The sequence below is a fragment of the Pyrus communis genome, chromosome 3 (genome assembly GCF_963583255.1).
Source record: "Pyrus communis chromosome 3, drPyrComm1.1, whole genome shotgun sequence".
Taxonomy (NCBI): domain Eukaryota; kingdom Viridiplantae; phylum Streptophyta; class Magnoliopsida; order Rosales; family Rosaceae; genus Pyrus; species Pyrus communis.
This window is the reverse complement of record NC_084805.1, coordinates 23,690,572-23,704,182: the sequence shown is the minus strand read 5'-3', so window position 1 is coordinate 23,704,182 and position 13,611 is coordinate 23,690,572. Positions and strand designations below refer to the sequence as shown.

The window sequence follows — 13,611 nt, the reverse complement described above, 5'->3', positions numbered from 1 at the left end:
TGGTGGTGGTGACACCTTCAGGACCACCGGTCTTGGTGGGGCAAGTGGTCTTCGGCCAAGAAATAAGCCACATCGTGGAAATATATAGGTAACTTCTCTAGCTTTTTTTTTTTTTTTCGGAGAGATTTGGAGTGAGTGAATTGAAAATGATTACAGCAAATGGTCTGGCGATGGAAGTGAGTGTGGAATGTGTATATATAGGAAGTGGAGGGGTGAGGGAGGGAGGTGTTATCTCACCTTTAAAAGTGAAAAAAATAAGATAAATTAAGATTAAAAGTTGCATGCAATGCCAAATTTTGAATGCTTTTGTTTGTACTTCTCAATGAATAAAAAATGTATCATCCACATGACAGAAAGCCAATGTGAGCCTTTTTAATTTGGTTTCAAACATTATTTCTCGAGCACACTGTCTAAATCACAATTAAATTCTTATTTTAAAATTTATTAATTTTCTTGTTTTGTTAATTTAAAAAATAATGATATTTAAATACGAAATTTGTTATTTTTAAATTCTCATTCATAGAAATTATGAATAATACTTATTTACATGGAATTTAGTACTGGTTTGGTACTGACGTGCTTTTATAAAAAGTGGGTATAAAAAAAACTGAGTTCAAAAATGTGTTTGGTAAGTACTTAAAAACAACTTATGTTTACAGTTTTGGGTGAAAAAAACTGAAAACGTGAAGTAGAAAAAATAAGCTTATTCTCACAGCACAGCAGAAGCAGTTTTTTTCAAAACACAGCAATACCAAACTAATTAAACTTCGAAATAAAACTTCCAAATTTCTATATTTATGAATTCAAATAAGGAATTAGCGTAAACATTTTTTTAGTATAAATGGAGAGTTCGTTGGTGTATATTCGGTGTCAGATTCATTTAACAAAAATACAGTTAAATTGAGAGAATGCCTAAATCTATTGATTATAAATTTATTTATGTAGAGTAATGTTTATTCTCGTGAAAGATAGTAAACTCGACAATCTAATGACTACAACGTGCTTATCTAAACTGTGTTGTAGAGAATGTGTGTTAACTATATTTTGAAACTACTGTCCCTATTTTGAAACTGAGGGTTTGGCAGCGATGAGAACGACAGAACTTGTGAATGCATAAAAATTCTGTTGAAAATGAATTCTAATGATTCATTGAATAAGATGGTGGAACGAATCAGAAATTTCTTTGAGCGTAAAAGCAAGGTTAAGTTAATTAGATCACTAACCACAATGATTAAGAGAAAAATGATTAAAGCAAGTGCAGGAAGTGACGCAGTAAGGCAGTGGCATCCCAATCTAATCTTTGTCAGAGAGCAGAGAAATAATTTGACTGAAAAGACCCAAGTGGCCACCCGGTTGGTATAATATTCTTTGCATATGTCCCACACCTTTCAACTAAACTGTCAACGATCAATGATCTGAATATGTAATTTTATACTTTGATACTGAAATTAAAAATCAATAGAAATGGTCTTTGAAATTGTTTACCATTCATCATTTTGATCATTCTGTTAAAAACTCCGTTAAGTGTCCCAGAGTTCTTGGTCGAAAGTTTGGCAATTTTCAAAACTTCGTAACTCAATCGTTTCTTAACCAAATTCGACCCATAACATATCAAAATGAAGATAGAAAAGTGTAGAACAAAATTATACCTATTTGGAAGCCCAATGGTTGCCGGAGATGACCGGAAAATAGCCTCAAAGGTGATTGGTCCGCAGGAAAACTGGAAAATTTGCAGGAAATTAGGTATTTAAACGTTCATAACTTCTTCAATACTCAACGAAATTGAGTGATTTAAAAACGAAACTCATACTACTCGACGAGATGAAGAGAATGGTATATTTTCTTGATGGCTAATTCGCCGTATATTGGCCGGAAAAACGGTTCGAAAGTGGCTAACTATTTTCGAGTTAGCTACTTTCTAGCCGTTTTCCGGCCAAACCATGGATATTTAGCCGTCGAGAAAGGTGCCTCGTTGAGAAGTATGATTTTTGTTTTTGAATCACTTGATTTCGGTGAGTATTGAAGAAGTTATGAACGTTTAAAGTTGACATAGTTTTCGGCGAGTTTTCCAGTTTTCCCGCAGACCAGTCAACTTTGAGGCTATTTTCCGGCCATCTCTGGCAACCATTGGGCTTCCAATTAGGTATAATCTTGTTCTACACTTTCCTATGTTCGTTTTGATATATTATAGGTTGAATTTGGTTAAGAAACGATTGAATTACGAAACTTTGAAAATTGCCCAAACTTTCAGTCAAGAGCTCCAGGACACTTAACGGAGATTTTAACAGAAATGCCAAAATGATGGATGGTGGACAATCTCAGGGACCATTTCTATTGATTTTCAATCTCAGGAACCAAAGTGATATGTTATGCAAATCTTAAGGACTATTTTGACTATTTAGCCTAATGTTAGTAAAAAAAATAATTTATAATTATCAGAATTATAACTGTTTGATTTTACACATAAGAACTATCTTTATCGGCTTTGTAGAACAAATTGTTATATATGCTTTCAATGGTTAATTACAATCCCATCGGAAGAAAGCCAGAAAAAAAATAGATATTAACTTATTGATGTGTATGTAAAATACACATTTAGCAACAGATATTGTATGCAATTTGTGCATGTGAATTTTTCCTCTCGTGGTTCTCATCTCATGAGGGACCTCTCGTCATTCTCTTCTCTCTTTTTTGACCTCTTGTTATTGAATAATGGAAAAGAGCATGTTACCAATTCATTAGATTCTCTGATTTTACCTTTGTTTATGCCAAATTATTTTGCCTAATTAATGTTAAACTTATATCTCTCTCTTCAAATATTACTACAAAGTTGAAAGTTGATGACACAAAAATCCAAAAATCCATTGAATAATGGAAAAGAATACGTTACCAATTCATTAGATTCTCTGATTTTACCTTTGTTTATGGAAAATTATATTGCCTAATTAATGTTAAACTTATATCTCTCTCTTCAAATATTACCACACAAAGGTGAAAGTTGATGACACAAAATCCAAAAATCCGTGTCATATACAAGTGTGTTTAGTTTTTAGTTTTGGGTACACACCAAAATCCACATGTCAGCGGGCATGCAAGTCAATGCGCATGTGTGTAAAGACTAAGACCAAAGAAGATGGGTGTTTAATTTTTAGTTTTGGGTAGACACCAAGATCCACATGTCAGCGGGCATGCAAGTCAATGTGCATCTGTGTAAAGACTAAAACCAAAGAAGATGGGCGACCAGAGAGACAGAGACAGAGAGACAGATACAGAGAAGAGCTAGGGCGTCGTCGATCACGTGGTGACCCTGATCAGCCATCGGTTTATACAGAAAAAGAAAGAGGAAAAAGTCGAAGAGCATGCAAAGCCGCACATGGCCCTCCCTTTATGGGTACGTTTTTTTTTTTTTTTTTTTTTTTAAAGAAGGATTCTCTTTTTTTTCTAATCTCTCTTTTATTTTATTCTTTTTTATTTAAACGATCACGGTTAAATCACGTTAATATTTTATATTAATTTTTTTTAAAAATAATAAGATAAAAAATAATATGTGAGAAAAAGAAAAAAATAAGATGGGAAGAGGAGGGAAAGAATCATATTCCCTTTTTTTAACGCATCGTTTCTGCTTAAAACCTATTTCCCTGCCTTTCTCTGAGATCTGAGAGGGAACTCTGATCACTTGGCCACTATGCACAGTAAGATTTGTGTAGTATCAAATCTAAGTGTACTTTCTGACCTCTGTTATGGACCTTAATACCCGGGCATTGTGGTGTCCTGAGCATTTCTTAACCTGATAAGATTCTGAGATCAATGAGAATCCTACTGCAAGAGTAGTGAATTGTGCAATGGGTTTGTACTTTGTAGGTCAAGTCCTAAGGAAAACTTATTAGGGTTTTGTGCACTCGAAGTTTTGTATTCTTGACATTTACATTCTCAAATATGGCTTACAAATTTGTATATATATAGTTATTTTGCGTAGTGGTTAAGTACCATTCGCAGATTAATTATCGACAATTTTAAGTTTATAATATTAACAAATGCTACAAAAATATACTACCATGACAACATATCTGCATTTTAACTGATCATAGAAATACTATAAACACAATATATAAACTTAAGCACCAATCAATGAAATAAAAGTCTAGGCCGTACTCGTCGGTATTGTAGATATAATAACCTACCAACGGCTGAAGTTCTTGTTTTGTTAACTTTTACAGCAATTCCCTTGAATTTTTTACCTTTCGACAAATGATAACAATAGTAGGTTAAATTGTTAAATTTTAAGATAAAGAAAGATCGGTAAGAATTAAACTCGTACCAAAATGCATATGCATTATTGATTTTCGCTATTACGATGAAGTGTCATGTGCTATTACTAAGGATTTTTTCGAGTGGCTATATATGTCTAGGGTGTTAGACAAATAAGGAATATGGTTGGAGTTCTTGTGTAATTGTATATAATATTATTATTGGAAGAATAAGTCGTCCTACAATCGTCAAGCCGTCCTACCTTGTCCTACCTACACACTAGCCGTCCTACAGCCGTCCTACCTTGTCCTACCTACACACTAGGACGGCTACCTTGTCCTACCTACACATTTGTATCATGTATATATATCCTTGTAATCTTGTAGAGAAAAATTAATGAGAAAAAGCATTCTCTTCCATATTTTCCACAAAGCATTCTCTTCCATATTTTTTACATAGGGCTTCGCAAAGTTTATGTGGCCATATATTGTAATCTTCTCCACATGCCTTGGGGTAGGCCAGCAGCGCGCGCGCATATATATATATATATATATATATATATATATATATATATATATATATTTATATTTATATTTATATTTGGTGGTACCAAATTCAAATGGGAGTATACTAGTTATATAAACTGTGTGGAAAATTTCAAAGATTCACATTCCAAGCCAACCGACCACTATTGAGTAGGGTAATATATATTGACCCTTAATGAGAGGGTATATAGGTGCGTCGTGCATGCCATACTGACCCTTCCCGATATAGATTTTTGAAATCCATCAACTGCTTCCTGCTTCCTGCTTCCAGGAGAAATTCAAATAACGTAAGAAATAAATTAGGTTGCTCATTGTCGATATCAAAATTAAGTTATTCATTGTGTAATTTAGTAGAACTCTTACTCTTCTTAATATAAAAAATTTTGATGTATTAAAATTTTTTGAATTTCCTTAAGGTTAATGCAGCATTTTATTTTTAGAGCAAAGTTTTAGGTAAGATAATGATATCAGTTTTGTATTTAAGTTGATATTTTACACAACCATGTTGCCTAATAGAGCAGTTCGCCATACAGAATATTTGTTTTATATCACTTTAATTAAGTTAATAAATACAATGCAAACAAAAACATATTGGTTAAAATGTGATAGTTGCTGAAAAGCATGGTATAATAGGGACATTATTTTGGTGGTCCAGAATACCGAATATTCTAAGTATTTTAATCGTCAGATCTTAATTTTTATATTTTAAACCATTTACACATTTATTTTTATATTCTAAACATCTTTGTTAATTTTTATTCATTGATCTTCTTCAATTCATTCGATCCGATGATTAGAAATTAAAAATAAAAATGTGTGAAAATTAAAAACAACTATGTAGATAACATCATCCTTTAAATAAAAATCTGACAGTAAAAATATGAATACACTCCAAAGTACCAAAGAATTTTTCGACATAATAACACTATCAATAGGCAATACCATGCGAGAGGCTAGCTAGACCATGGTATTAGGTTTCAAACCCATAAAAAATACATCAATCAAACGTTCAAAACTGATGAGACCCAGCAGCAAAACATAAAGAGGCAGAATAGTATATGTATATGTGAGTGGCGACAGATATATATTCTTCAACCTAAACAATCTTACTTTAGGAAACAGTACATGAACATCGTCATCCATCTTGCTAGGCACTAGACCAGTAGACATATTAGTTAATGGGTTATTTCATTTCTAGGGTTTGTAAACCATGTTTATGAAAGATAATCATCCTAATTAACGGTTAAGTTCTTCAATATAATTGGATGCCGGTGGAAAACTTTGAAACCTATGCTGCTACGCAAATGCACATGTCTTGGTTTGAGTCGCACCTTGAAAAGTGAAAACAAAACAATCGAACCCCAACCCCTCTCCCTAATTGACTGAAAACTATTAGTTAATGATTTAGGGTTCAATTCACTTGGAAGTAGGTTAAACCTTCTGCAAACATCCATGCAACTGTGCAATGCATATTCATTGATCATGATATTATATAACTTCAATTCAATGAATTTGCTTGAATATGATCTTCAAACACAATGTATTGATCATGATATAATCCCAATTAATCAAAGGAAAACTCATGACTCATCATGCGGTTTTACATTAATCCAACTTCTCTTTTCCTACTGCTTGTTCAACATTTGGTTTGAGTTTATTTTATTTAATATAATATCGATGCCAAACCTTTCGTCACTTATAGCATGTGGACTAGTTTTATCAAGTGACGATGTTTAACCATATATAACTTTGTATGGTTTTGGGGACAATGAGATGAGTCATGTAGTAGTTAATTAATAGCACCATGTTCAAGGTAGCCAAAGAAATACAATGTAAAACAGGGGTGATGAGTCATGAGTTTTCCTTTGATTAATTGGGATTAATAATTTGATATCATGAACAATGCCTTGTGTGTGAAGTCATTTCAACCAAATTCATTGAACGGAATTGGAGTAATATAATGATCAATGAATATGCATTGCATAGTTGCACGGATGTTTGTAGGAGGGTTGACCTACTACTCCAAGTGAATTGAACCCTTAATAATTAGAAAGATAATGATCAAATTGCTCTCAAGGCATTCACATTTTATGCATGTAATTATATTTGGAGAAAATTTAGGCGAAATGTGGAGAATAGACAACGATGGGAAAATTAGCTAAATAATTTAATTTGAGTTCTTAATTCTATAAAAAAGAAATTTCGGGAAATGTTTAGATTTACTCGTTCCAATAAGTAAACATAAGATAGTTAACATAGTAGCAAGTGACCCTCTACCACAGTGATGGAGAGAAGTGTTGCTCTTGCACCATGGTGTGGGTTTGAACTACGTCGAATCCTTCATATAACATCTAATCTAATAAATCTATCGTCTCACAAAAAAAAAAAAAAAAGTAAACATATTATATTAAAGTTTATAGTTATGAGATATTTTAAGTGTTTTAATTGCTAGATTGTTTTAAATATAAAAATTAAAATTTAACAGCTAAAAGATCTGAAATATCTCATACGCTCTCAACAATTTTTGTATAGTTTATATGTGAGGTGAATAAAGATATAGTTACTACTTACTAATATAGGAGACGACCAAAATCATCTTTTGGTTTACCGCAGTGACGAAAAACAATAATGCATATGCACTTTAGTACGAGTTCTATCTCCACCGATTCTCTCTTTACAACATTTAACTATTTAACATTTGCATTCAAAACACCCTTCTCATCAGTAGTGACTAGCGAAGCATTAGCTCCTGTCCACCAAAGGTGAGTTACAACTTACAAGGGATTTGCTGCCTGGTCGCAAACGTTCAAAACCAACCGTCCTTGGCCTATATTCCATCATAGTTTAATTGTATACCAACATCAGTTCGTAGTGCAGACTTTTCTTTGATTTCTATTTTCCAGAATCATAAGATAATAATGTAAAGCAAATCTATTATTTCACAGGTTAATAATCTGGAGATGAAGCAACGTACTCCGCAGCAAGGGTGAAATCCAAATGGAAGGACTCAAACAACGTTAATTCTTTCGGAGAACAAGGAGTGATCCGACCTTGATCATGAAGACAGAAACATTGTTGGTATTTGTCCCAGTTCTTCTCTTTTTAGCTACAGCTATTCTGTATGGGTGATCATCTCCCCCTTGTCAAAGACAGATGTACAATTTCTTCAGTTAATCCAAATTCCAAGTTGTACTAATCAGCCGAGTTCATCATTTTCTTGTGTATCTTAATTCCATTTAATAATTTAGATTTCTAATTATCTTCTTTTCGGTCAATAAATTAGTTTTCAACCTCTAAGCATTAACATAAATCAAGCATTAGAAGCTTAGAAGTGCAAACGGTTGCTGATTTCAGCTTGGCAATGTGTAGCAAACCAGTACCATCCATGTTCAAAACACGTGACTAAGCGCTATCAGGAGTTGAGGGAAGTGATTTCCGCACTCTACTACTTTCTTCCAATGCACTCATCTCTTTTTATCTAGTTGTTGAATTGAACAAATCAAGGAGGATTGAGCGAGGAGCGCATAGAGAAGAAAACAGAAGGGAAATAATTTCCCGTTATTATAAACGCTATGAATGGCAGGCACCATGCTAATAGAAATGATTAATAATGAAGAAACTAGACAAAGGTCCAAGAATTATGGAAATCGGCCTTCGTCTGCGGACCATTCTTAATCAAAATCTCAGCTTTACCAGAATCGATATCAATAGAGTAAAGAAATCAATGGTGAGCAAATTTCTGAACATAAAACAGTTGGAGGAAATCTGAGATGCGATTCATAAGGATTGATAAAACTCCGAAAAGCTGGTCACCTGGTATTCCCAAGGAAACATTGACTAATCTCGCAATATCTCGAAGAGGAGTACATCTGGATCGTCTTTTTATTTCATTCAAGGGAAACTTTTGCGCCAAGAGCTTTCAGCTTCTCTACCAGTTGCTCTCCTTCTTCCTTTGACACTCCTGTCTTTAGCACCGATGGCGCCTTCTCCACTAAATCCTTTGCTTCCTTGAGTCCTAAGTCGGTGAAGCTCCTTACCTCCTTGATCAGTTTTATTTTAGAAGCTGCCTCAAATGACTCCAATTTCAATTCAAATACAGTCTTTTCTGGTTTCTTCTCCTCCTTAGCTGCCGATGACGGCCCCTTCATTGCCAATCCTAATCCAGCAGCTCCCGGCTTCATAACTCCCACAACTGGTGGTTCCGTCATTCCCTTTTTTCTCATCAAAATGGAACCCAGCTCAGAAACTTCAACCAGTGTGAGTGACGATATTTCATCTACGAGCCTAAAAACCCGATCAGTTGGAGGACTACGATGCTCTGTGGGATCAAATGTTGCTGGATCATAATCAGCAGGGAGTCTCCTTTGGTCAATCTCCACTTCTTCCTCCTCTTCCTCTTCTCGCCTTGCAGGTTGACCAAAGTTCCGACAAAACCCATTTAAGCTACCAGTATTCAGTCCTCCAAGGGATGAAATAAATGGTCTTCTGCAAAGCCCATTAGGCAAATGATTCCGTAATCTCAAGATCAAACTCATCTTTTCAAGGTTTGCACAAGAGTAGGTTCTCTAACAATGGAAATCAACCTATGACAAACCCATTTCAATTCTCACAATCGCTTATCTGGATCCGGAATCTACACAAAACCTGTCAGATACAATTGTTAAGGTTAGTCGAGGTACGTTAAAGCTAACAAAACAAAAAAGGCTTGCATCAATACACTTATGGAAACAAACGAGAACTATCATTCCTATACTTGCACATCATCTCCTAATTGAAAAAATTCATCTCCGCCGACTCGTTGTAAATTTCTACCATTGGGAGGTAGTGATATCCAAATTTTTTGTCTTCAACATCTTCACATTAAGATTCAACAAAAAAACTAAAAAGGGGGTAGGGAGGGGAAATGCTCGGTTTCTGAGAGCAGGGCAGAAATTCGAATCCCTGAATTCAATCATTTGGATTCCGAGATTGGTTTTGTGTTTTCCAGGTATGTTTAATCACAAGATTCAGACTTTGTCTTCAACAATCAAAAGCAGAACAGACAGGAAGCAAGAAATCATTAAGGTTTGATATTTTCTGATCCCATTTTCTCCGCAACCAAACAGAAGGTCAATAAAACTAATAAACAAAGAAGAGCCCAATTTCGGAGCTCGATGGAAATTCAATTAGGCAGACAAAAATACAACATTTCTGATTCACAAGTACCAAAATCGATCATAGAGAGAGAGCGGAGAGAGAGAATACCTTACAAGTTCTGAGCTTGTTGAAGCTTGAGGTAGAACCCTAGAGAGACTGAGCGACTGAGAGAGAAGGGTTTTTGTTTTATGATTTTTAAAAGGAAAAGAAAAAAGAAAAAAGAAAATGGAAAAACCCCATTTAAACACGGTTTTGACCCGACCCAATTTGTGAACACGTGCTCCCTATTCACTATTCAGCCTTTCTTTGTTTTGTATACAGGTTACAGCTCGACACAGAGAGAGAGAGAGAGAGAGAGAGAGATGGAGAGGGAGGGAAGGGTGGAGGTGGAAAAAGTTGGAGGAAGGTCAACAGTGACAAGATGCTTCTCAAAGTATCCTCTCAAGTTCATCATCCCCAGAAAGGTCTCATCTTTTTTCTCCACTTCATTATTTTTTTCCTTCTGTTTTTGTCAACATTTTCAGATCAAATTTCACGTTTTGATGATAATAATGTGAAATGGTCCAATTGGGGTGTTAATTTTGATGTTTCCTTAGGTGGGTCCCTCCAAAACTGATGCTGTTTGGGTTTACAACCTCACCTATGGTGGTGGTATTGTTTCTGTATGTGCTTTCTTGTTCATCAATCTGTATTTGCTTGTGAATTGTAATCCGTTTTGTTTTCTGGGTTTTTTTTTTTTTTTGAACTTGTTCTCTTGTTTTAGGGAGATTCTATTTCATGTGAGTTTAACATTGGAGATGGCTGCACCACTGTCTTAACAACCCAAGCTTCCACTAAGGTTACTTAAAAAACGAAATCTCTTCCTTGGATTTTAGGGAACTGTTATTAGCACTTCAGAATAGTCATTTTGTGCGTCGTTCTTACTTTTTTTTTATCTAAGGAGGAGTGCAAGATAACGATTGTGGAGTGCCAATAACATCTCGTGGATTCACTATCGTCCTTCCCTTTTTCGTATGTGGAAGATTGACTTCAAGGAAATGTACTTTGTCTGGATTATATGGATTTCTCAAATAGATTTTGGTTGTTGCATAGGTTTACAAGTCTGTGGGATTCAAGTGCTGTGAACAAGTCTTGGAGGTAAGAATCTAGCCTAATCAAACATATAGCAGTTCGATGCCGCACATTTTGGGGACGTTTTTAACACGCAGTTGAAGCTAAATATGTGTTGTTCGGATTAGTTCATGCTTTCTGTCAATGGCTACATTACATGTGAATCCTGGAAATCACATTTCTGTGCAGTAGGCAAGAGTTGGGAGCAATGCCCTTTTGGCGGTCATTCCTGATCCTGTGACATGTTTTTCCACGGCAAGATACTCTCAGAAACAAGTCTTTAGGGTAGTTTCCAACTCAAGTTTGGTCATTGTGGATTGGATTACCAGTGGGCGTCACGAAAGTGGAGAAAAATGGGATTTCGATCTTTACAAGAGCATCAACCACATATTTATGGAAGATGATGAACCTTTGTTTCTTGACGCGGTAATCTTTTTCTTTTCATTTCATTTTTTGTATGTTTCCAGTCTAAACATCCAAATGCTTAGTTCTTAGGGATGGTAATTCTACCAATAAGTTTTCTTTTCCCCAAGGGAATTTGTGAGCTGCATATTTCAGGTTCCCTATATGTTTGAGGACTAGATTTAAAGATGGGATGCCCTGTTTCAACCTCTAAGCACAATATTTCAACCTTTATCAACTTGGTAAATTTAAACGCCTGAATATGCCCAGTGATGTAATATGTATTGCTCGTCCTTCATTTCATCCCTATGTACGCGTGCACTAGGATTTTGAGAAATGAATGCTTGCGCGAGTCCTGTTGTCTTCCCTTCCTCTTCTTCTCAGATGGTTCAATGTTTTTAGGACAGGTACACCTCGAGCGTGGAAATGTCTCTTCAATTGCAGAACGAATGCAGGACTACCAAGTAATTGCAATGGTTGTACTCTTGGGGTGAGTATTTCATGATTCATAGACCATTTGCATCTTCTCCTAAACCTTTATCGAATGTTTTACAGTGGTTTTAATTTACTCATTTTAATACGGAATGGAAGTAATTACGTGAATAAATCAATGTTACACCTTGCGGTTGCTTCATTATAGGCCAAAGATCAAGCACATTCAGAACCTAGTTCAAGAAAACGTGAAGAGGATCATGTCTGACCAATTACACATTCCTTCCACCGTGTCAGGTCACCAAATAAAAACACATTCCGATAATCGATTCGCCAAACCAAGCTTTATTGCTTCTTCAAGTGTTTTTGGTCCTAAGGTATATTGGTCAGGTGCTGCTAAGGGGCCTGTTCATGTTCTGGTGTAAAACCAATGCTTGCCACATATTGTGCATTTCATATTTCCTCAATAAGATAAATCTAGTAATTTCTATGACTTCTTGCTTCAAATATGTTTTCGATTTTTAGAACATTGGAGTGATCATATGATGCTGCATGATTCTCTACTGTATTTCGCAACCATCTGAGGTAAATGCGAGCTAATGGTTCTTTGTTCTGCAGGGAATCGGGGTGGTTGTTCGTATAGCTGCTACAACAACTGAATCAGTTTATAAGTTCCTGCAGCATCAATTGGCCGGCATGGAGCCACTACTTGGGGTATCGCCATATCACTGAACCTGCGTGGAGAATACGAAACTTCAAACACTTTGTTTTGGTCTTATACCCGGCGACCTTTGTCGGAATCTAGCTCTTGCTTTCCTTGCCCATCCTTTCCAATGACTCAGTGGCTCGATGGAGATGGTTTAACTGGACGATAAGCTTCTCGGAGTAGCTGGATAAAAATGCATTGTAACCTGGACGGTTCTTCCAATCCATGATTAAACTACATTCCTAGTTACAATCGTTGTCCGTTAGAGTGAATATTGGCTGATTATCCTTGACATTTTGCTAAACATTTGTTATGCTAGATATCCCACATTGGAACGCTTGTAACTAAGCAAGTTAGCAACGCAAGAATAGCTAAAGTTGACGGGCTCGTCATGTTGTTTTGAGGTCAAATTGAGCACGTTATAAGCCCTCGGTTAGTAGGGCATCCACGTAAATCCAAAACTCATAAAACCCTAATTATTCAGGTTATCTACAAAGGGAATTGTTATTAGCACTTGAAAAATCTCATTCTACACTCCAAACTTTCTATATTAGGAAAGAAAAATACATTTGTGAAAAGTATGCAATGAGATTTTTGGAGTGCCAATAACACTTTCCATCTACAAAATCGGTTCCAATTGAGGCTAATCAAGCTTTTCAAAGATAAAATAAAAACAACCAAATAATAGAAGGGGAGTAAATTTTGCGCTGTCTGTTTTACCTTCCACACTCTTTTCTCTTAATTTTGTTTTTGGTTTTCTTTTGATTTGTTCAACGTATCTTAACTAAGCATTCAAAACTCAACGAGAGAAGTTTGTACCATCAATGACTATTTTCATGCGTCAAAAAATTAAGAGGCTAGAGTCCCACATGGGAAAAAAGTTGATTGACTGACTTTGCTAATCCTAGTAATGTAGGCTTGTAATTAAGTAGGACATCAAAGTAATTCAATGTACAAGAGTGAATGAAAGTGGGTGAATGATTTAGTATCCTCACGAAAGGTCAAATTAAGCACGCCTTAAGCCCACTAGTT

The 13,611-nt window shown here is 35.5% G+C and overlaps 2 protein-coding genes across 5 annotated transcripts; one reads left to right on the top strand and one right to left on the bottom strand.

The window, feature by feature from the left end:
• Positions 1–8,370: 8,370 nt before the first annotated feature.
• LOC137729333 (uncharacterized) lies at positions 8,371–10,143 on the bottom strand. 2 transcript variants are annotated; one of them, XM_068468253.1, is made up of 2 exons: positions 10,038–10,143; positions 8,371–9,437 (listed from the first exon to the last, which is right to left on the bottom strand). In XM_068468253.1, exon 2 carries the CDS (start codon positions 9,326–9,328, stop codon positions 8,681–8,683), a length of 648 nt encoding a protein of 215 aa, XP_068324354.1. In that variant the 5' UTR covers positions 9,329–9,437; positions 10,038–10,143; the 3' UTR covers positions 8,371–8,680. The 2 variants fall into 2 exon arrangements, with proteins under 2 accessions (XP_068324354.1, XP_068324355.1); XM_068468254.1 differs by having other exon boundaries at positions 10,043–10,127.
• A 123-nt stretch (positions 10,144–10,266) lies between these two features.
• On the top strand, positions 10,267–12,988 carry LOC137729650 (urease accessory protein D). 3 transcript variants are annotated; one of them, XM_068468644.1, is made up of 8 exons: positions 10,272–10,393; positions 10,526–10,591; positions 10,693–10,767; positions 11,022–11,066; positions 11,232–11,465; positions 11,849–11,931; positions 12,082–12,250; positions 12,492–12,988. In XM_068468644.1, exons 1-8 carry the CDS (start codon positions 10,292–10,294, stop codon positions 12,603–12,605), a joined length of 888 nt encoding a protein of 295 aa, XP_068324745.1. In that variant the 5' UTR covers positions 10,272–10,291; the 3' UTR covers positions 12,606–12,988. The 3 variants fall into 3 exon arrangements, with proteins under 3 accessions (XP_068324747.1, XP_068324745.1, XP_068324746.1); XM_068468645.1 differs by lacking the exon at positions 10,526–10,591 and having other exon boundaries at positions 10,274–10,393; XM_068468646.1 differs by lacking the exons at positions 10,526–10,591; positions 10,693–10,767 and having other exon boundaries at positions 10,267–10,393.
• Positions 12,989–13,611: the final 623 nt, after the last annotated feature.